The sequence below is a fragment of the Microplitis mediator genome, chromosome 8 (genome assembly GCF_029852145.1).
Source record: "Microplitis mediator isolate UGA2020A chromosome 8, iyMicMedi2.1, whole genome shotgun sequence".
Classification (NCBI taxonomy): Eukaryota; Metazoa; Arthropoda; class Insecta; order Hymenoptera; family Braconidae; genus Microplitis; species Microplitis mediator.
The window spans coordinates 4,706,413-4,730,388 of NC_079976.1; the positions used below are offsets into that span (position 1 = coordinate 4,706,413).

Genomic DNA, 23,976 nt, shown 5'->3' on the forward strand with positions numbered 1-23,976 from the left:
GTCTCGTCTCAATGTGAATCGTCAATTTTTTGTCTACTTAAATTACCTATTAAATTGCATTTACAATCACTACTTCTAAGATTAGATTTTATACTAGCGAGGATCGTTAACTACACGAGGGACACTTAAAACTAAAACAATAAATAATTTATTATTGATTAAATAAATTTTAAATATATTGCTCGTAAAAGTTGGACTAGTTGCTGACGGATCTATTGATCAAATTTAGAGACACTTGTAGTCTACAGACAAAATATCCGAAGTGAAAGAGGATCAAATCAAATCAAATCAAATTGACTATAGTATATGACTAATTACTTACACAATTGCAGGAAAATATGTTGGCTCAAAAATATTATTTTTATCGCATTCAAATCATTCAACCGACGGTGATTTTACTGCGGTTATTTTTATCGCGGATATTGTGTCTATAAATTACTAAAAACAAATTCTAGTCCCCTATAAAATTTCTAATTAAAATTTACTTAAAAAAATTTCTTCTAAAACATAATTAAATAAGATATTTAAAATTTATATCTTTACACATAAACTTATACACTAAAAAAAATTTTAATATACACAATTATACATAAATATTAATGTTTTTGTTTTTATACTACTCTAATTATCTACGTGTAATTATCTTTACCTGTGATGATATTTTTAATCTCTTGTATACGCAAACAAGTCAAATTTCAAAAATCAAAATTTTGAATCTAACAAAAAAAATTCAAATCGGTCATCGTGATAATGCCCTCCCTTAACAGAAGTGTTGTCTATAATAGATATTCTGGGTCACTATTAAATTTTTTTCCGGCTTCACCTCATAATTAAATAATTTTGAATAATTTACTCATTCAAATCCCAAAAATTTTACCGCCAAATCAATCCACAGAAATTCAAATCAATGACCGCAACTTTTCTGTTCCAATTGTTTTTTATGGTGAACCAGATACTCCCCATTCTGTGTCACACATACATACACTCATATATATACACATATATATAGGGCAATTTTACGAGTGACCGTATCCCGAAAATTTCCTTCTCTTTATCAACCGAAGCGGTTATATATTTAAATTTAACTGACCGCATGTGAGAAAGTTAAATGACCGATGAGTATCTGAGCCACCTAGTGGCAAAACAACACATAACATATTTAAAAATATAGCTGGCGACCTTGTAGACTAATATTATCATCACAATAGTTTGAATATTCAAAAACTAAAAGTAATTTATTCCATCGACGCTAATCAAATGCTTTAAACTAAACTGGCCTTTAAATATAATAAAATAAATAAACAATCAAATTGTCAAATTAAACAGATTATTTAGCTACAGTAGAAATGAAAAAATAACAGACATAAGGTCATAATTAGACCGTTTTTGTACCTGTAATGATACACATAGAGACAATTTATTTATCTACCGAACGAATATTTATAAATATATTCAAATATTAAATTGGTCTAATATATATATGAAGATATAAATTAAAAATATACATATATTATATTATCACAAAGCAATTTCATTTTTCGCATTGTCTTAATACGAAAATAATTAAAATATCGTCGATGAAAGAGATTATATTATCCAATTTTAAATAAATAATAATATATATAAATATATACAATAATAATGATAACAATAATATGAGGTGCTGGTCGCCAAATTAAATTCGATCGTCTTAATAAAGGGTTTTAATTAAAATGGAAAGTTTAAAACTTCAATAATCATTTAAATAAAGTTATTGCAATGATAGTAATTTAAAAAAAAAAAATCTATGCATTATTTATTATTGTTTAGTTAAAAAAAAAACAAGAATAAATTTTCTAATTACATTGAGTACAATCTTATGAAAAATAAATAAATAAATATAGATAAATAAAACAATCTCTAATAGTTTATGTGTTAAACGTTTGAAGACTACAAAATTAAGTGTCCTTAAAATTTAAGCGAATAACCACAGATAGCTGAGACGTTTGGAGACTTTGACCCTTATATATTTAATAGTATCTTATATACATCGTGTATAAATGAGTCGTCGAATTCCATTAATTCGGACAGTTAGTCTACGGCAGCGCGAAAATTTCGACTTATCGAATGCCACTTCTCCTTTAAAAAGTAAACTACACGCATGCGCACTTACATCTATATGTATATTGCATATATAAATATATAAAGACACATACATATGTATAACATCGGTAGAAGAACGTAGCTCATAGTGGGGGTCAAGATTGAGGGGAAGTTCCGAGCTAATGGAGTCCGAATTAATGGACCGACTAAATTATACTTGAGTGAAGTTGGCAACACGAGCCTTAGGTCAGTGCTGCCAATATACGATAGTATGACTCATTTTTTAAAAATGGATACAATATTTTATGTAATAATCGCACGAAAAATGCCGTTTCCTTCCTGTGTCCAGTTTTAAATTAAAGCATGCGCACAATTTCAAAAAATTTACACTGCGCAGGTTTAATTGCAGATGTAGTTGCGCATGTGTAATTTAGGGATTTTGTCACGTGAATTAGGTAACACTGTTCTAAACGTAACGTTACACAGTAAGACCTTGGGCTTGACGGCAAATTTTATCGGGTGGGGATGAAACTCCGCCCACTTACTGAATTTTGTTCTGGTCTCGTGAGTTAAAATATTTAAAAACATTATTGCGACCAATCAGAAATGATCAGCCAGAAAAATATGAATTTCTGTGGCTAACTTCAGACATTTGACGGCATATTCGTGTTTGAATTACATAAATTATTTTATTATTTTATCGTCTCAATGACAATCATTGACAATCAAAGTACTTTATGTCTCATATCAGTTTTATTTAAATATAGTAAACAATAATAATAATAATATAAAAATATAAAATTTGAAATTTTGTTGTACTAAAGGTTAAATATTCCAAACGTAATGACGGAGTAAAATCTATTGTTTTGTCCCGAATAAATTATGTGTAACTATTTAGGCAACAGACAATCGATCATTTGTGTAACGTAAGTTCACCAAAATACTAAAGCTATATCATATAAAAAAAATAATATCTAAGTATGTAAGTGAGAAAACAATCGATTTAAAAATATATATTTTTTTTTTAATTAATAATTATGTAAAAATTTATCGTTTAATTTGAATTTTTGTTTTTTTTTTGTAATTTTTCGGAAAATTAATTTTAAATAAATACTTATCGTATGCATAGTAAATTGCAATTACATAAACTTTTAAAAATCTTTGCATTCACTTTTGTGCGCTTTTAATATCTTATCTAAATTCTATCATACTTCTGACCTATTGAAAAAAAATTAACGATAAATAAATTTAAAATAATTGCAAGTAATTTTTGATGAAGACAGAGTTTAAAAATGAAGAAAATAAATATATAAATAAATAACTACATAACCAAATAAATGAAAATAAATGGAAAGGCAAATACTTTTTTAAATTTGCAACGCAGAGTCAATAAAAGCAATTGGTTGATATTGTAATGAGACTGTCAATTGCATTAAAGAGTATGGAAAAAAATATATATTATTTATTTAAACACAAACAAAGATGACTATTGTACTGTAATTTAAAATGGCGGCGATCAAAAGCAAGGAGATATATTTTTAAAAAATTTCTTGCAATTTAAAATATTTAAAATAAAAACTTAACTTGAAACTGAAGTATATTTTAATGAGTAATCATTAATCATGATTAATAATATACCTATAGCATTAACAATACATTAAATAATAAAAGAGAATATAAAAATAAAAAAAATACAAAGATAATTTCTGAAATGACTGATTATTATTTTGGAAAGTGTAAAAATTCCCTTAACTGTGTTAATTAATGCACACGTTAGAGGACAGATGCAATACAGAAAATGTATGATAATAAATATATGTGGGAAGTACTAAATTAGTTTACATAAACATTTATTTAAATTCCCTGCACTTATCTTTTAAATTAAATTATGGAATTCAAATTTTCGCGGTCTGCGCAGTAGATCTGCGTGAGCGCGACGACTCGCGGTCACTGCGCATGACGTTTAAATTTGAATTTTGAACGGCAATTAATTTGACAAACGAAAATAATTATTTGAATGACTGAATGACTGAGTAATTTTGAATGATATAAAATAATAAAGTGGTAATTTATTGGTAATTGTTTATTACATAAATAAATAATTGTACACGTGAGTGTTTTAAAATAACGAGCGTATAATTCGTGTAGTGAAACAATGGCGGGGGAAAAGAGAAAGGATGATAAGTCTGGGAGGGAAGGGTTTAACAACAAAAAGAGACATAAGTATTGGGAAAGAATGAATGTGTGAGAGAAAGAAGATAACACCGTAGAGGTGGAGGTGTAGAACTGACGATTCTGACCAGATCTGGCAGTCGTCTCTCGTGGATTCAAACGATCGGTTTTATCCAACAGTGTCTATTTTTTAATAAATTAAATACTTATTTCGTATTTTATTTATCGCGGATTTTTTGAATCGTGAATTATTTTTTGCAAATTTAAAAATAATTAAGTGATTTTGTGTTTTCCCGCCATTGTCATAAAGTTTAAAAATTTTCTAATGGTCTAGTGTCTGTCAAAATAAAATAAAATTTTGTTTTTTATTTACTTTTTTTTTAGTATTAATACACGTGTCACGTGAAGTTTAACGGAAGTGTGGGTCCTGCGGGGCCCATTCAGGATTTTATTTTAAAATTTATATTTCACGGACGAATTTACAAATATAAATACGAATGGTGAACGTAAGTATACTCTTATTATTATAAATAACTAATTACATATTATCATAAATAATAATTTATTATGTCACTTATTTCTAGTAATTAAATGTAACATAAAATTACATGATTGTATAAACGATTAAAGGGTAAATAAAATGTTAAACAAAATAAAATCGCTTAGGAAAATTTTCACCTAAGAGAGCGAGGTCGAAACTTTCGTGTCACGCTCTACCGAGACCCGCATTTTTTCTTCTTTTACTCGCCACGCACGCGGACCCAACATTCGATCGCAATTTCTCTTCTAGCCGGTCATATATATTCTTATATGTACATATATATATTAATTATATCAGTTGTTTCCGCTTTTTACATTTCAGCTCTGAAAAAAAGAGATCACATGCAATTAAATATCAAATATCAAATTTCTATTATCGCTAATTTCCTACTGAATCCTGATAATGATAACAAGTAAAGTAAACAACTACAGGAATAAATAAATATATAAATAAATTAATCGAGTGAGTTCGTTAATGTATACATCAGTTAATTAATTGATGTATTAATTGGGAATGGTGTATAATTATTTACAAAGCTAATCGTAGGAGGATAATGAAGAGAAGTTATCCATATGTGGTTACAAAGAAAGACGTTTGCGCGATTCTCCGAGCCAATCAATTGTTGATCCCCGAGTGAGTGTAAACGATTCGCGAAGGCGTACTGCAATTATAGTTAACGTGTAGGCGTGCAACTACTCTTCGTATGTCAAAAGTCCCTTTTTTCTCTTATATATTTATATACTACATATAATAATACCTGTTGGCATTACATATAATTTACCGAGATTATGTATACTTGTCACGTGTTTTTTATTTTTAATTTAACAATTTAACTACTGCGTTATTACTCAATATTTATAATTATAAAAATAATTTGATAGTTGGGTAAATTACTTTTTTTTAATTCGAATTATTCGGCTGCATATTTTTGATATAAATCTGAAACTCAATTCAGAGTCTTGACAAAACCGGGTCCGTCTTATATTAACTTCTTATTCTCTCGACCTCGAAACACACAAAATACCAACCAACAACACAACAACTATCCAACCATCAACTCGACTTGATTCAATATACAACCGAGTTTCAATGTGTGAATATATATATATTTATATATATGTGTACTGTAAGTATATATTATGATGATGATTATGATACTTGTGCTTATACTCATCATTACATGCGAGTAACTCAAACATAACAGAAATGTGTATAATACTTTTTACAAAGTTCTTTCACCTGTAGACATACTACTTAAGCTAAGATGCGCATGAAATTAACGATCGGTAGAAAGTTGATTTCAATTCATGATTCGATATCGAACAAATTGTTTTACATTAACTAGATATGTTTTAAATGAAAAAAAGTTAAGTTTATTCATTTCAAATCGGCATTACGAAAATAGAAAATATTTCATTTACATCAAAAATTTAAGTCATCAAAAATTTTATCTGTATTTGAATTTTTGGCTCGAATTTTGAAATTGATATAAAGCTGACTTATTTATGGCAATAAATAGACGATATAAATTAATTTAGAAAAAAAAATAATAGTATTCAAAAATTCGGCTGCTCAAATTCAAAACCTAAGAGCCAAATTTTTAAGAGCTAATTATTTACTCTGCACATGATTTTATTATTTTTGATTTGACTTTTATATGAAACACTTTTCTTTTTTAATGAAGTAAGAATTGGTTGTTATGAAATTTTTGGAAATTGTAACCAAGTTTCCAATTATTCATTAGGATCAAAATTAAAAAAAAAATAAGAAGAAAATTGAACTTTCTCATAATTATTAAAAATTTTGAAAAATTCTAGTCATAAAAAGATATTTTATCTTAAATTATTCCTAAAATTCGGATATTTCTGTACGAAAATTTTTTTGAAAATTTTTATTTCCCGTATAAATGCAACAGAGAAATTTCCATCCACTTCTTTGTTCGATAAAAAAAAGATGATAATTTTTTCTTGAAGAAATTAAATTGTTCAAAAATAAATAAAATTTTTGTATATATTCATAAAAGTAAATGATTAAAAAATGATACAAAAAAAAAAAAGTAAATGTATAAAAAATAAATAAAGGGCTCGCTCTATTACGACGAACCACGACCACATACACTCAAGGTCATCTTGACTACGTCAGCGAAGAACAAAAGCAAAACAAAAAGGTAGACAAAGGATGTCTTCATATTGTATGAACCAAACCAGAGATTAAAGGTTAGCAAACAATGGATTTACCTTTTAGATGATCAAAGGGTTGAACAGATATTTTTTATTGATTTTATTGATAAAACTTAACAATAAATAATAGGAAATTATAACTTTTTGTTATTTTATTTTGATGCGAAATTGCTCATGTTGGATTTTAATTTCAAGGTTTGAATAATAAGAGAAGATATCATATATATATATATATATATATATATATATATATATATATATATATATATATATATATATATATATATAATACTAAGATGTTTTAAGGTTCAAAATCCTTTACTTCTGCATAACAGAACTCGCGGAACAAGTATTATATGTACGTTAAGGCCATGAGTTCATGTACATTTCTTCACGTCTCCATCTTCTTGTAAGATATGTCTAGAGCATGAATAATTTAATCTTATAAAATATCAATTACAATGTAATAATAAACTCGTAGATTTATAATTAATAATTATTCATTATGACGAAACATACAAACACTACTATATATATTATAAATACATATATTAATAATATATGAATGAATAAATTAATTATTATCGTATTATTAATTGGCGATAGTTAATTATATTCATAGAAAAATCAGTCTAAGATTTTTATGGTCTTATTTTATGCGCTATAGGTGAAAGTGTTATGTTGTGCCAGAGGCTATGTAATTTTATTTAAATTATTAATTTTTTTCTTGCCTGTAACTTCACTTGATTTACGATCAATTTAAGAGAATTTTTTTTAAAACTGAGATTCAAATTTTTTAATTTGAGTTATAGAATTTTTTGATTCGAATCAGTCAGGAATTTCCTATTATATTTTTTATTAAATTAATTTATAATTATATATAATTTGGGTATTAAATATAAAGACAAATGTACACAGAGAATTTATTTTTGTTCAAAATCCTATGGTGTCATGGTAAAGCCGGACCATTTTGGCCAGCAGTAGAAATTTGAATCAACACATGGAAAAATTATGGCCATAGTAAGTTTGGTAACGATGATACCACAAATTACTGTAACAATTGTAAATTTTACTGTGGCCATAGTAATTTTTCCACGTGTTTACTTAAATTTCTTGGTGGTCAAAATGGTCCAGCTTCGCTATGACGCCATAGAATTTCGAACAAGAATAATTTCTCGGTGTATATTTGACTAATAGAGAATTGTTTGAGACTTAGTCATCTGACGAATTTTGATGACACATAATTATTATAATTAACTAATGAAAGATTAAAAAAAAAATGATTGTAAAAAATGTTTAAAAACATAGAAAATTGACAATTAATACGGAACGCGGATTGTCAACTGATATTAAAAATTTTTTTTAAATTTAAATAAAAAATTTATGGTCTTTTTTTAGAAGTTTGAATTTTAATAAATTTATCAATTAATTTTTTAGAATTTACTAGAATTCATAGTCGAAATTTCTAGAAACTTATGAAGTTATATATGCGGGTAAACATATGATCTACTGACATATGCACGTTGTCGGTTCATAGAAAGCAAAATTATAAAAAAAAATTTTGTTTTTATGTATATGTATATTAGAAGAGTTGTATCAGATAATTGTTATTACTATTTATTACATCGATGTTGTTTTTCTTTGGTTTAATCGCTGGAATAATACTTACTTTTCTATTTTTAATAATATTAAAATATCTCAAATCCTACAAAGTTATAAATTTTCTATTCGGCTGGCTGATAAATTTCTTCTTAGTGTGTTAGAAGTTTTTAATAAAAAAAAAAAAAAATTAACCTCTGAAAATGATTATGTACCTCCGATAATTGGGCAATTAAATTAAATATTAAATATAACAATGCATTTACAAAATTATTTAAATTGAAGCTCATATTTGCTAAAAAATTTTATTAACCGTAAAAAAAAGCATGATAATTCAACAATGATTATATATATTGACTGAACCAATTGTAATTAACTCTAATGAAATGAAATTAAATTGTAATGACTGAGATTAATTCAAATTCTACTGATGTCAAATAAAATTCACACAATTTACCTTCAAAAAAATTTTCGGCTATTGAATTTCATTAAAAATTGAAGAATACAAAATTTCAATGGCAATTAAAAATTTTTTCATACACATAAATATATATACAATATAAATATATGTAGAATATTTTGAAAGTAAAACAATTTTTTCGATGACATTGAATATTTTAAATTGCAGATTAAAAACAAATAAAGTATAAATAAACAAAAATAAAATAATGATAAATAATTTAGTAGATAATTCATTTATTCATGACCTTGAAAGAAACAATGCAATAGACATAATAAATGTTATGTTTAATTCCGTTATTTCAGGTGTAAATATGAAACATCTAGCAGTATTATTCATATAGTGAACTGAATTTAATTTGAATTAAGAAGGGTCAAAGTGCACCGGGGCACTACCAGCGTACACACGAGAATTCTCTCTTCTGTTATATACTCATGTTTATTTCCCGTTACAACAAGTAGCAAGTCTGTGTTTATAACGGATATATATTTTAATTCGTATTGTGATATTTAATTTATATATATATTATTTTTAGTTTATTTCATTTAACTTTTTAAATTATTAATTATCATTTCACTTTAATTTCATCATCTTTTATTACTAAATATATATATCACTTATTCTTATAAGTGAATAAAATATCTTATTTGTGAAATTACCTTTAATTTAAAATAATTTTCATTAAATGACAGTAATTAATAATATAAACTGTAAAAAATTAGCAGAGTAAATGCGGAGCACGTGACTGTTTATTTATTTAATTCTCCGGAGTGAAATTAACTCCGAAAAGTTTATTTTAATATTAAAACTCCGTAGCAAATTCAAATCAAATTCCAATCACTCCGTTGAAAAAAAACTCCTTATTTACTCCGCATGCGAAGTGATTTTTTTTAAACTCCGGAACTCAGAGTGTCAGTAAATTTTGATTGTAGTAAAATTCATAATTACTCCGAATTCACTCCGCTGAAAAAAAACTTCTTATTTACTCCACATGCGAAGTGATTTTTTTTTATAATCCGGAACTCCGAGTGTCAGAGTAAATTTTGTTTGTAGTAAAATCCGTAATTACTCCGAATTTGCTCCTCTGAAAAAAACAAACCCCTTATTTACTCCACATGCAAAGTGATTTTTTTTAACTCCGAATGTCAGAGTAAATTTTGATTGCAGTAAAATCCGTAATTACTCCGAATTTGCTCCGCTGAAAAAAACAAACTCCTTATTTACTCCGCACGCGAAGTGATTTTTTTTAAACTCCGGAACTCCGAATCTCAGAGGAAATTCAAATTGAAATAAAATCCGTAATCACTCCGAATTTTTTAGTCAATAGAGTATGAAATTATTTACTTATAACAATTAAAGTAGAACATATTGTCTGGGAACTATAATAGTAAAAAAAAAAAATAATAAGTGACTCGGAATTATTTTGTCTGTCAATGACGCGTAGTGATTCATGCTTGATAAAATTCAGGGCAGTAATTTTAAATTATTGGAACTCGAGAAAGTATTGCGAATTATTAGATTAAATTGACGTGAGAAGTATATCAATTCAAAAATAACTTGCTCATAAAACTAAAAAAAATAAATAATTTCATTTTCTTTATCGTTACACCGTAACGATGACAAATTGATAAATCCTTCAAACGTTTATGCACAATAAATAAAAATAAATATAAAAACTTTCTCCTCCACTTTAATTTAAGTGATGATAAAACCTGACGCAAGACGTGAATAATAAAAATAATTATTTTGTTGACTATAATGTTCTTGAAAAAAAACAATTAAATAGTTAAATTTCTTACCACGCCTTGTTCTGGAATGCTGTTATTGCATCTCTATTTACTGCCTCGTAACACAGCTACTATTAATGTAATTTAATATTTAATTATTTAGATAAGTGTCTTGAAATTTTTATTTTTCATGAAAAATTTAAATATCAGTGCAGAAGAGCTCGAGTACTTGGATCTAGTCGGATTTAAAGTAAAGCGAAGTGTTAAAGAGTAAAGAAGAATATGAGGAAGTTGAGGAAGTTATTAAAAGGAAGGAAGAAATGTAATAGCGAGAGGGTGCTGACCTCGATAGTCTCGAAGAAACTCGTCATCATACTTGTTTATCGAGGTCAGCCACAGGAACTCAGTGCGTGGGTACTCGTGTTAAATCTATACGCAACATCAAACATTGCATAATACACAACATACTTTGTTGATGATTTTTTTTTTAACACAATACATTTTTGTATTATTTCATACGTACAATGTGTCCACTCAGTGGATTTTAATTAACAGATAGACCATAAAGATTAAATTTTATTAATCAATTACGTAAAGTATTTTATATAAAATATGAAAAAAAATTAATAATGTGCATTGTATCCTTAATGCACGAGCGATTAATTTTTATTGTTACTGGTATAATTAAATTGTCGGCTTTGCTTTTTTTGTTTTAATAAATTGTTTTTTTTTTCTTCTCTTTCCAGGACGTGATGAGTGAGTACGAGCGGATCAAGCGGGCGTGCTTGAAACGCGGTGAACTGTGGGAGGATCCTGAATTTCCGGCAACTCAGGCGTCAGTTTTCTATCATCAAACACCACCATTTCAATTTCAATGGAAAAGACCAAAGGTACCGTACAGTGAGAAAATATTTATTTTTAATATCTAGACTCTTGTAAAAATTTTTTTTAATGCCAAGTCAAAACCCCTCCCCTATTACTATTTACCCCCCTCCATACGAAAAAAATATATATCCGGGCAAATCTGCATATATGAGGCATATATGCGACATATTCCAGATTTGTCCGGATATATATTTTTTTCGTATAGGCCTTTTATTTTTTTTAATTTAAAAATTGTTGGAAAATCAACCGGAACTAAATGCTGATATTTTGCCGCCAATTATTTGATTTTTTTTTTTATAAAATGAATTTCCAGAGAAATTTTCCGAATGATTCTGTTATTGGTTTTCACTATTGAGCGTAAAAAAAAAAACAAATGTGTTAATGATGAAAAAAAAAAATTAGTGACAGTCAAGCACCGCTTCGCGTTCGAGGTGTGCAATAAAGAGTTACAGAAATAAGACAAGAGTAGATGTAATGAAATTTATATTTGCATTCTATTCTGGTCTATTCTATTGAATTTTTTTAAATAGATACCTTGTATATTTATATTCAAGTTACCGGTGATTTTGAATACGATTAGAGTTGGTAATATTCGTGGTAACTTAAAAGTACTATACTGACTAATAGCAAGGTCGTTTTGCTGCATCGTTGAGCTCAACTTTCATGCTGATGAATCTAGTGCTTAGAGACTTTAATACTTCAGCCTAGAATTTAAAATAAAGATTAAACAATTAAGTGATTAGACATTTAACAATAGAAGTTTGCAAGGAGTTGAAAAAAATTAAGGCTTTGAATAATTATTATAATAATACGGTAGTAAGGAACGTAAAAAATTATATTGTGGTGCTGAATACTATAAATATATATATACATTTATAATATATATTTATATGTTAAAAGTGTCAGCGGAATACCGGAAGTAATAAGTATAGAGGACGGAAACATGGCAAATTGCGGTCATAATATATTTTTCATACATATATACTCGTCATACCTGAAGACTCTTGCGGTGACTGTCATAGTTAACGGCTTGTTAATTAAAATGGACTGTGTATGACACGTGATACATTTTGTATTTTAAATTGTTTGTTTATTTATTTATTTTTATGATTAATGATTTTTTAATTTAGTTTTTTTTTTTTTACAGGAACTATGCAATCGCCCGATTTTTGTCAGCGATACGCCCACGCAGTTTGATGTAATACCTGGCAAAATGGGTAATATATTTATATGGGATATCTTTATTATCTTTATCTGAAAACTATTTTATTTTTTCTTAATAAATAGAAGATAAAATTTATTTTTAGTAAATAGTCAAAAAAAGTACTTCCGGTATTACAGTAATAGTAAATTAAAAAATTATGGAGAATTTTTTTTTTACTATTGAGATTTAAATTTATTTGGGTGACAAAAATTAAAATATTTGAAGTGGGAAATTTTTTTTTGAAACATTTTCTAGTTTAACGTTTTTTTAATTATTCAAATAAATATACAATTTATATATGGTACCGAAAGGGGAAACGGAAATAGACTTCCTGAAAATTTTTATTAAAAATATAAAATTTTGAGACAGTTTTCAAAAATCGATTTGTTAAAATTTTATGAAGATTTTTATTGAATTACTAAATAAATTTTTTTCTTTAAATTTGAATTTTTGTAGAAAATAAATTTTTGAAATTCAAAATTTCCCTCACATAAAAGTAAAAATAATATTTTTATACTTTTGCACCCGATCAAGAAATAAATAAAAAATTTTTTATCAAATGAAATTTTTACCATGGTCCATTTTACCCGACTTTAAATTGTATCGTGAATTACGTCACTGGTTTAAAAAAAGTCAGCGTAGATATTGAAGAAAAAAAAATCAATACTTAAGTGACCAAAAAAACGTTAATTAGAAATTAAAATTCTAAATAAATTAAGAGACAGAATTTTTATCCTAGAATTAAAAAAAAGTGGCACGATAAAATATAATCTCATTAACAACCAAAATTACGGGTATCGACAAAAATATAAATAATTTATTAACGAGTGATAAATATATATAAACAAGGTTTAAAAATTTATTTACGGCATCCTTGTACTTAAAATTTTTATGGTATCATTAAAAGATAAAATGTCAAGAACGAAAAATGAAACTAAGATTTTAAAGTTTCAAACTTCGTAGCCTTAATAGCAGTCATTATTTACAATCAAAAAAATTCTATAACTAATAGTTCACTAGATATTTTAATAAAAGACAAAAAAGTACAAGAATGATGGATGTTTTTTTAAAAATGTAAATACAATTTATATTTATAAAAAATATTATAAAAATCCACAAGATAGATGAAGAAAGAGAAGATAAATAAATTGAGTAGGAGGAGAGTTGTGTGTAGTCCTGATACTCAACTGAAGAAGATGGAGAAATGAAAGAGAAGAAGCAAATAAAATTTAAACGAAGCTAAAGCAGTATAAGTTTAAAATAAATAAAAAAAAAGTATATAGAGAACGGGTCGTTCCGGTTTGGTCCTTTTTATATCCTCGGTAACGTGCCCCGCGGAATGTTTTGCGATAGCGCGTAATGATATAGTTTGCGCGGGTATGAAGCTCAAAAAAAACTATGCAAAAATAAAATAAAAATCTAACGCTTACGCATAACCAATGAATAGCGTCATGAATCAAAAAGTATATCATTAAAGTTAAGATGCTTATCCTATTTATAGGCAGACTTTAAATCAAGTCTCGCGCCTATTGTGTATTAAAAAAAAAAGAACGTAATTATATTGTAATTTATTATTTTTTTTTACTCTCTTTATGATTATATTTATTATCAATTATTAATTATTATTATCTATCATCAATTCGGCTGATATTTTATCGGTGATTGATTGCGCGATAAGCGGGAGAATTGAAATTTAAATATAAATGTGCATTTATGTCTTTTACGTTTAGCTACCGAGTATAATTATCAAGATTGTTGTATTATATGGCGATTATTGTGCCTCTTCTTCACATATTATACCCATAAAACACTCGGGGCTATTTCCTCACGATCAAATGCCAATAAATCAAAACAACTTTGCGCTTTACATCTTATCTCTGCTTCCGCGTAATACGTTTTTTTAATTTTAATTTAAACTGTTAATTTATTTGAGTTCTGCTACTCTAAGAAAAAAAAAAATTTGGAAATATTGTACTTATAGTAAATTATGCAATAGAAATTTTGAATTCCATATATATTTTTAGTGAAAATTTTGAAGATTTCATTGAAAATCGTTTTCTTAATCGAAGAAGTCTGCGTTCAATGAGATATATACTGATTTTTTTTTTGGACTAGTGTAAATAAATTTTGATCCCCATATCAAAAATATTATTATTTAACTCACAAATGAAATTAATAATATAATAATTTTTATTGATTTACTACTTTAGAAAATATTGTTTTTACAAAACATTTTTTTTTTTAGTGTACATAAAAACACGGATTTCTAGGCGCAAAATTTGACTTGCCCCTAGAAAAATTTGGTGTCGCGCTTAAATAACCGCAAACAAAACAACCGCGACAAAATAACCGTGACAAAATAACCGCGACAAAATAACCGACGACAAAATAACCGATACAAAAACCATGATAAAAAGGCACAACACGGTAACAAGGTTATTTTGTCGCGGTTATTTTGTCTTTGGTTGAACTGTTACGCAACCAAAATTTTTACCTGCACTCAAATTAAATTGAAAACAAAAATTTATTGCGCAGAAATTTTTTCTGGTCCTAAGAAAATTTTTGTCTTCAATCCACAATTCAAAACATTTCTTGCGCCAAGAAATCTTTTTTTCTGTGTATACTAAAAAATTGGGAGTGAATACAGAGTAATTACGGATTTTATTTGAATCCGAATTCACTTCGTCACTCAGAGTTCCAGAGTTCCAAAAAAACAACTACTCTGTATACAAAGTAAATTGGGAGTTTGTTTTTTCAGAGGGATCTAGATTTAATTTAAATCTCATTTACTCCAATTCAAAATTTTAGTGTTAAAATAAACTCCCCTTGGATTGAATTTTACTCCGAGAGAATGAAATAAATAAGCAGTCATCTGTTCCGTATTCACTCCGCTAATTTTTTACAGTCTCCGTAATTAGTTATTGTTAATTATCAAGATAATTAACTAGTCATCAATCATCAAATCAGTTAATAATAAAAAATACTTTTTATCCTTTTAAATGGTAATTAAGATAAAGAACAGAAAAAAAAATTATCATGTGTGAGTACTAAACAAGTGATGAAGAAATAAGCCCGTGGGCTATTAGAGAAGAGAATATTGAGTGAATGAACTGAACTACTTTTGTTAGTTTGTTAGTCGGTTAGAAAATGGACAATATTAATCCGAAGTGAAAGCTTACTGTCTAAATTAAATTTAATTATTTAAATATTGTTTATTATTCAATTTTCTTTAATTACTGTTGTAATGATACCCGTCTGTTGATAAAAAACATTATTTTTATTATTCACTTTAAAATCCTTCCGGCTTTCTATATTCTGAGCCAAAATATCGATAAATATAACAATATATATTTAACAATCATGGAATAAAAAATATATAGATTAAATATGAGCGATAACGTATGCGGAAAAATATAGAAAAAAATAAGTACTTGGATTTATAAACATTATTATATATATATATAACTTTTCGAAATATTGTGAAAGTATATGAGTAGAATTATATATCGTTTGTGATAAAAAAAATGCGGGTAAAATAGACGATATAATTTTAGTGTAAATTTATGTGTGTTTCGGTTGGTTGAGAAATGAAACTTGTTTAACTTAATGACAATCTTACTCTCTTTTTAACAATTTAACGTAGTTTAGAAAGATTGGATCGACACAAATTATTTTTTACTACGATAAAAAAGAAAATTATAATTGTATACTAAGGTGTTATTTTTTTTTTGTAAATTTTCCCACTGATACAATTGACTTTGAAGTCTTCAGGTCTTGCTTAACTTGTCTCTAGTCCTCCAGGCAATAAGACAGTGAAAGTAGGATTGTGGTAGTAAATTGAGTTCTCTTTTATATTTATATATATATATACTCAAACGTAATCTAACGATAATAACAACAGTGACCTAATGATAAACAATAAATTATAAATTATCTACAACATTTGTCATTATTTATTAGTCATTACTTTATATATATATATATAAAATTATATATTTATAAACATCAAATAAATCCAGTGACTTTAATCAGCTGTACTTTCGTTTTCGAAGGTCTAATCTGTTTTCTGCTCGATTTACTTTTACAAACTCGTTTTTATCTTTGTCGAATAAGATCGTGAGATATAGAACGTTATTTTAAATTATATTTTTTTTACAACATGTCTCATTGACCGGTTAAATAATATTAATATAATAGCATACAGACATATTTAATTACTTACACAATTAATTTTAATAAACTGTTAAAAATTAGCGGAGTAAATTCGGAGCTGATGACTGTTCATTTATTTAATTTCCTCTGAGTGAAATTCACTCGGAATCGGAGTGAATGCAGATTCAAATAAAATCCAGCACTCCATTAAAAAAATAAACTCCTAATTTACTTCGTATGCAAAGTAACTTTTTTTTAACTCCGGTTCCTGAGTAACGGAGTGAATTCAGATTTAAATAAAATCCGAATTCACCCCCAATTTTTTTAGTGTCGAAACTTACGTTACAAAAATTATAAAAAAAAATTTATTGAAGCCCATAGACTTCTTTGAAGACGAGCAAAAATTTAGAAAATTTTTTTGCGTCGGTTTTTTTATGATTACTCCAGAACCGTGCGTGATAAAAAAATTTGAACCCCAGATCTGAAAACTAGAAACTTGAGGCTACAATTTGCTTTTTTTATTTTTACTCTACAGCCATTTTTTACCGAGTTACAGCATGTCGAAAATCACTCAAAAATTTGGAATTTTTTTTATCCCTTAATTTTTGTGACCCGTGTATTTAAAAAATTCATGTCAGATTTTTTTTTTAATAATAATTTTTTTTTTGTTAGGTGACAAATGGCTCGTCTCATGTTTAGGAGTACTACATCTCAGCAAAGGTTTATTTTACCGAGTGGTACCAGCGGACCAGGGATTTGGTAACTCTGGTGAAGCATCTGGATCACCGACAACAGAGTATGCGGGCGTCTTCCGTTTCCGTTTATGGTGGTGCGGTGCATGGGTTGAAGTACTGGTTGACGATCGTCTACCAGCAGTTCATGGTCGGCTTGCATTTATTCAGAGCCGTCATAGTGATCAATTCTGGCCGGCGCTGCTGGAAAAAGCATATGCTAAGTAATAATTTAAATATTTTAACATAACTCTAAATTAAAAATTTTAAGGGTATTTTTAAAAATTTTAATTGAAAAAAAATGAAAGTTTCAAGAAATATGTTATGTACTTTGATTTAATGATTTACGAGGAAGAACTATAAACCCAGGATTGTGCTCCTGATAACTGCGAGCTCGACCTCGAGAAGGCGGTTAGCTTCGGTAAAAAAAAACATTTAAAATAAAAAGTTTTAAAAATAATACAAGAATGAAGAGTAAGAAAGAAGACGATAGAAGAAGATTGAGAGAAAACAACAAGGAGAAAATGTATACGGTAGAGAAGATAAGATACTCAAGTATCTCAAGTCAGCCTTGGAAGCCACTAAGTAACTTCTCTCTTTCAGACTACTCTCTTCTGTGTACTGTGTGCGCTCTTACTCTGTGGTACACAGGATCCACCTCCGCGACTTACTCAGATCTCTTCTATGCTTCTCTTCAGGGCTTCATGTAATGCTCGTAATAGCAATCGCGACCGTTGAGTCTTTCAAGTCCTCAGTCTAAAAGACAAGACACGGAAAATTTATCTTCAGTTTCGTTTCCCATAATTTTAGCCTCCAAACGAGCGGCCAGACATCAGCCACGAGAAAGTTTTTATATTTAATTTTTTAAAAAATTTTATCATAAGTTCATATTCTTCGCGTTAATTTCCTTAATATTGCGGGTAAAAAATTAAAAAAAAATTAAATTTACTCTCGCGGATGAAGAAAAGAGAAATTGAGTCATTTTTCGCAGTAAAAATTTAAAAAATGATTTCAAAAAATTTTTTATTTAATTTTTATGTCGGATACTAATATAAAATTTCAATAAATCGATTCTCCATTAAAATTTTTAATTAATTAATAAAAAAAAATTAAATTTAAACGAAATTTTTTTGAAAAATTTTTTACGGTCCAAATTACCCAATAAGCTGAATTTTATTACTTCGTAAAGTTTTCAAAAAAATTCTAAGGCCTATTTTGTTCATTTTAAAATTGATTTATGGATCTCGTTTTACTGCAGGTGTTCACTTGCCTGCTTCAACATAAAAAGATCTTTAATTTTTGAATCGGTAATATTTATTATTAAAAAAAAAATGGTAATGTAGTTGACAGAGTTCAATGACTGTTTAATTGTCACCTCTCCAAACAATCGCCAGCGTTTCACTTGAATGAAAGTCAACCTGGTCAACGTAACAGGTGTGTCCGCTAGAACGTTCTCGAGTTACGATGCCCAGATTTTATAATTTTAAACCTACATAATATCAGCCAAGTAACAGCTTATTCAAAACTAATATGTATCTACATATAAGCATGAATTTTAAATTTACATCACGCAGCAAACTAACAATTACGTTTTTTTGTTTCGCTAACATAAAATTATGTTTCATAGTAAAATTAAAACACATCCGTATATAAATTTCAAAAGTATTGTTTTTTTTAAAAATAAATTATTCATAAAAAATATTACGGTAACTTAATATACGCTTAGAATTCTAATGAAATCTTTATAATAAATATTTATTTCAGTTCTCAATATTTATCATAAGTCATAAGAAAACATAATTCATAGCAATTACTTATTATGTAATTATATTTTTTTAGTTTTAAATTTATTCTACACCAATTATCAAATGTTATGTAACATTTTTTACTAACAAAAAAATATTAACTAGTGAAAAAAAAAGAAAAGTTAATTATAAAATTTTTTTCATTCATAAAATTCATTTATACAAAACGGGCCCAGGAACAAAATATTTGGACTAGTCAATGAATACTCAAAAACTGTAAATTTGTTTTGTGGATCTCTTTATTCATTCAAAAAATCAATTCAAGTAGAAATGGAAACCAGAGTGAAAGCTGAAGCCAAAAATTAAGAAAAATTAGAATATGAAAATACGTTATTTTTTTTTAGTAATTTATTCCTAAAGATGATCTATTATTTATTGCAGTTTTTATGATTCAAAAGTTAGCAGAGAATTACCAATTTTTGAAATTTTTTTTCCACAATTTGATTGAAAAAAAAAAAAAAAAAAAAAAAAAATATGCCCATATGTAGAAAATTTAAAAAACTATAGGTGCAATTTTTTAAATACTTTTTTCTTATAATCTGTCATTTAAAAAAAAATTCAAAAATTATCAGACGGCGGTGAACTTTAGTGTCATAGTTTCTTTTTGTTTATTCGCACTGAAGAACGCAAATGAAATGAAAATTTGTAAATGGCTAAACGCGTAAATAAATAAATAAAATAAAGTTTATTTTGAAAATTATGCGCCAGCACAATCTTCCTCATTTCCGTTAATAAAAAATCGACGAAAAAAAATTTTTCAATGAATTTTTTTTCGGCAAATTTATAATCACAATTTTCGCGGTCATTAAAAGTGAATATTTTAATTACTGAGCTCATAAGTTCTACAGATGGTTAAAAAATTTTTTTCTATAAATATTTTAACTGTAAAAAATTTATCAAGATAATTTTCATAAAAAATAATAAAAATATTAATGATTCTAAAGTTAGCCGTCTAATAATTTTTGAATTTCGTTCAAAACGATAAATTATAAAAAAAAAATATTTGAAAAAATTGCACTATAGATTTTGTAATTTTCTACATGTGCATTTATTTAATTTTTTTTTTAATTGATGTTTTAAAAGAAAAATCCGAAAATTTTTAATTGTCTGCTCACTACCGGATCATAAATATCATTTTCAAATTTTTAATCGTCAAAAATGGGTGAGAGCGCACTTATGTATAAAAAACTTGATTTAAAATAGACAATGATATTTAAAAACTTTTGATTTCAATTATCTATTGTTGGAGTTAATAGAGCATCGCATTCTTATAATTACTTTAGCTCTAATCTCTTGACTTAACAATAATGTTTTTTCATAATAAAATACACAATGTCAATGAAAGTGCACTTGACACTTTCAAAACAACAAAAGAATTACAATACTTACACTTAATATAAAATTACACATTAAATAATTTAAAAGAAGGCTTTCATATTTAAACAAGTCATTAAAATAAAATATAAAATTACCATATTTCAATAATTACCCATAATTTTATTTTAAAATTAACATTACCAATAACATCGGACCCTTAACACTAATTACATTATATTTATTATTGCAAACTACCTTTTTCATTTATTATCTCTCATATTAATACTTTCCTCTTTTATTATTATCATTATATTTTATTCTCGATCGGTATTTCTTGTTCTTCCTGGACTGGTCAGTATATAAGCAGTCCAATGATCTTCTCCGTGCGTTCATTCGTAAATTTTTTATTTAATACGTTTTTTTTTTAACTTCAATCGAGAAATTCTTGAGGAATTTCCAGCCGCATTTATCATGTCATGAATCAAACGTACATGACGATGCATATAAAATAAATGCAAGGATTTACAACACAAAGCCGTATTTACAATTCATAAATATAAAAATATACATATGTATTTATATATATATATATATATATATATATATATATATATATATATATATATATATATATATATATATATATAAATTAAGTAACTGATAAATATTATTGACTCATTGAATATTAATTTATTCACTATTTAATAATACAATTCAAGTAGCCAAGTATTTTATACTCACGTCGTTAATTGATTTCTCATCATCGTCATCATCATCACGTTCCATTCTTCCGTTTCTATTTAAATAAAATATAAGTATAATAAGTCATTAAAAGATATTTAATTATACCTTTAAAAAATGACTGACAGAAATATCATTTTTAGTATTCAATTACAGTTCATTTATTATCATTATTATTATTTTTTTTTAATAAAGCGACGATTTTACTGATCTACTTTATTGACATCAAATAGTAAATTGTAGGTAACGTTTCGTTAAATTTTTTTAACACTTCTAGACCCCATTTCTAAATTAATATACACTGTAAAAAATCGGGAGTGAATTCGAAGTGATTACGGATTTAATTTACATCCGAATTCACTCCATCCTTGGTGAAAATTTTTCGGAATTTCCTCTGAAAAACTCAGTTCTAAAGTTTTAAAGACTTTTTCAGAGGAAAGTTCGAAAAATTTCCACCAGACATCACTCGGATTTTTGGAGTTTTTTAAAAAATGACTCCGAATATGAAGTGAATAGGGAAGTTTGTCTTTTCAACGGAGAGATTTCGGAGTCTGGATTTTATTTAAATCCGCATTCACTGATTCGGAGTTTTGATATTAAAATAAACTCCCTTCGGAGTAAGTTTTACTCCAAAGGGAGTAAATAAATAAACAGTCATCCGCTCCGCATACACTCCGCAAATTTTTAACAGTAAAGACATAAAAGATAGGGGAGGGTGGGGCAGAGCGGCCCCCCTAAGCCAATTATTATTTTTTGTGGCTTTCAACCATAAGATCACTTTACTTTTGTCCTATTTCGAACAAATTTATGGACATTTTGCCAAAATTCTGAAAAAAAATTTTTTTTTTTTGTGGGGCAGAGCGGCCCCCCTTCAAAAAGTGATAAAAAAATTTTTTTTTTTCATTTTTTTTTTTTTTAAATTGTTTTCATCATTAAGAATGTATTTCTTTCTCTTGGCAACTATTTTTGGTTTTATATTACTCGAAAAAAATTTTTTAAAGCGTAAAAAATCGTTCACTCTCGATTACCTTAATTACTAATTGTTATTTAATAAAAAAAAACATCAATTCTATAATTTTACTTTATTTCAAAAATTTATCAACTAAAAAAAAAAATTTAATTTTTATAAATTTTTAGTGACCAAATTTGCCTCTTACATAGAAAAACGGCCGAAAAATATGAAAAAATGATTTTTTCGGAAGTTTCGGCTGGTCCATTTTCCCCAGGTGTTATGCGTAGGGCTAGAAATGTGGAATTATAACAATTTTTTTTTAATTTGACGATAAAAATATGAAAAAATCACTTTTTTAAAATTTTGGGCTTGTCCATTTTGCCCCAAATGTCATGCGTAGGGGTAAAAATGCGCAAACATATCGGATTTATAGTAATTAGTCGAAAAAAAAACATTTTTTTTTTGGTCAAAATTTCAGGGGGGCCGCTCTGCCCCATGGGGGCCGCTCTGCCCCACCCTCCCCTATATAAAATTATTAATTATTAATAAATATGAAATTTACGTCATATGAATGACATCAATTAAAATATTAAATTAACAAGTTTTTTTACAATTTTAATTTACAATTTATTATTATTATTATTATTATTTATATATGAAAATCTTTTCATGTCCGAACAATAATTTTGCGTGTCATTAAAATCGCAGCAAGAGGGACAAAAAAACATTATTATTATTGTAATAGACATTATAAAAAAATTATGTAGTGTATACACATGTTGACCAGATAAATTTACTGTATACATACATATATATTTAAACTATATAAGGAAACTCAATAGGAATTAGAATCATGTAGGTAGAAAGCTCTTGTTTAATGTCCGACGTGTTTTACCGCGATTTCCATTAGAAAATCCACATCCATTTAATTTATTTCTTCAACCATCACATTTACAATAATTCATACACGTGCATTCATGTATATACATACACATATCCACAAACAATTTTCTTCTTTCTCTTACTTAGACTCTTAAATTTATAAAATTTTTATTTTCTTCATTATTATCAGTACGGAATGAAAAATAAAGAAAAAAAAAAAAAACATAAATGCCTGTTCCAATAATGCACAAGTAAAGACGCTTTCTCCACTCTCATCTCCAGCAGCATGTCCTCATGATTCCTCTTTCTCTTTATGTACTTATTTTATTTTACTATTAAATTACCTTGTGGACCCACAATACAATTTACGGGATCGTTAACATCCTTGATGATATTGAGGTCATTAATAAGCAAACCATTTAGTAGATGTGGTAAAATTACGGTTTTTAAATTTATCACTGCATTGTGACATAAGACGATTGTTTTCTATTGCGAAAAAAAATAACTGTATAAATAATCTTTGTTTTTTTTACGATACCAAATATA

At 27.0% G+C, this 23,976-nt stretch overlaps 1 protein-coding gene across 2 annotated transcripts in view; it reads left to right on the plus strand.

Annotated features, from left to right (window-relative positions):
* The first annotated feature begins 4,387 nt into the window (after positions 1-4,387).
* Positions 4,388-23,976, plus strand: part of LOC130673993 (calpain-C) — a 28,048-nt gene continuing 8,459 nt past the window's right edge. Inside the window, exons 1-4 of one of the 2 annotated variants that reach the window (XM_057479233.1) lie at positions 4,388-4,760; positions 11,508-11,651; positions 12,794-12,863; positions 17,675-17,957. In XM_057479233.1, the coding sequence (XP_057335216.1) occupies positions 4,752-4,760; positions 11,508-11,651; positions 12,794-12,863; positions 17,675-17,957 (506 nt within the window). In that variant the 5' untranslated portion in view covers positions 4,388-4,751. Of the gene's footprint in view, positions 4,761-11,007; positions 11,172-11,507; positions 11,652-12,793; positions 12,864-17,674; positions 17,958-23,976 lie in introns of those variants that run through there. The other variant, XM_057479234.1, reaches the window with a different exon arrangement.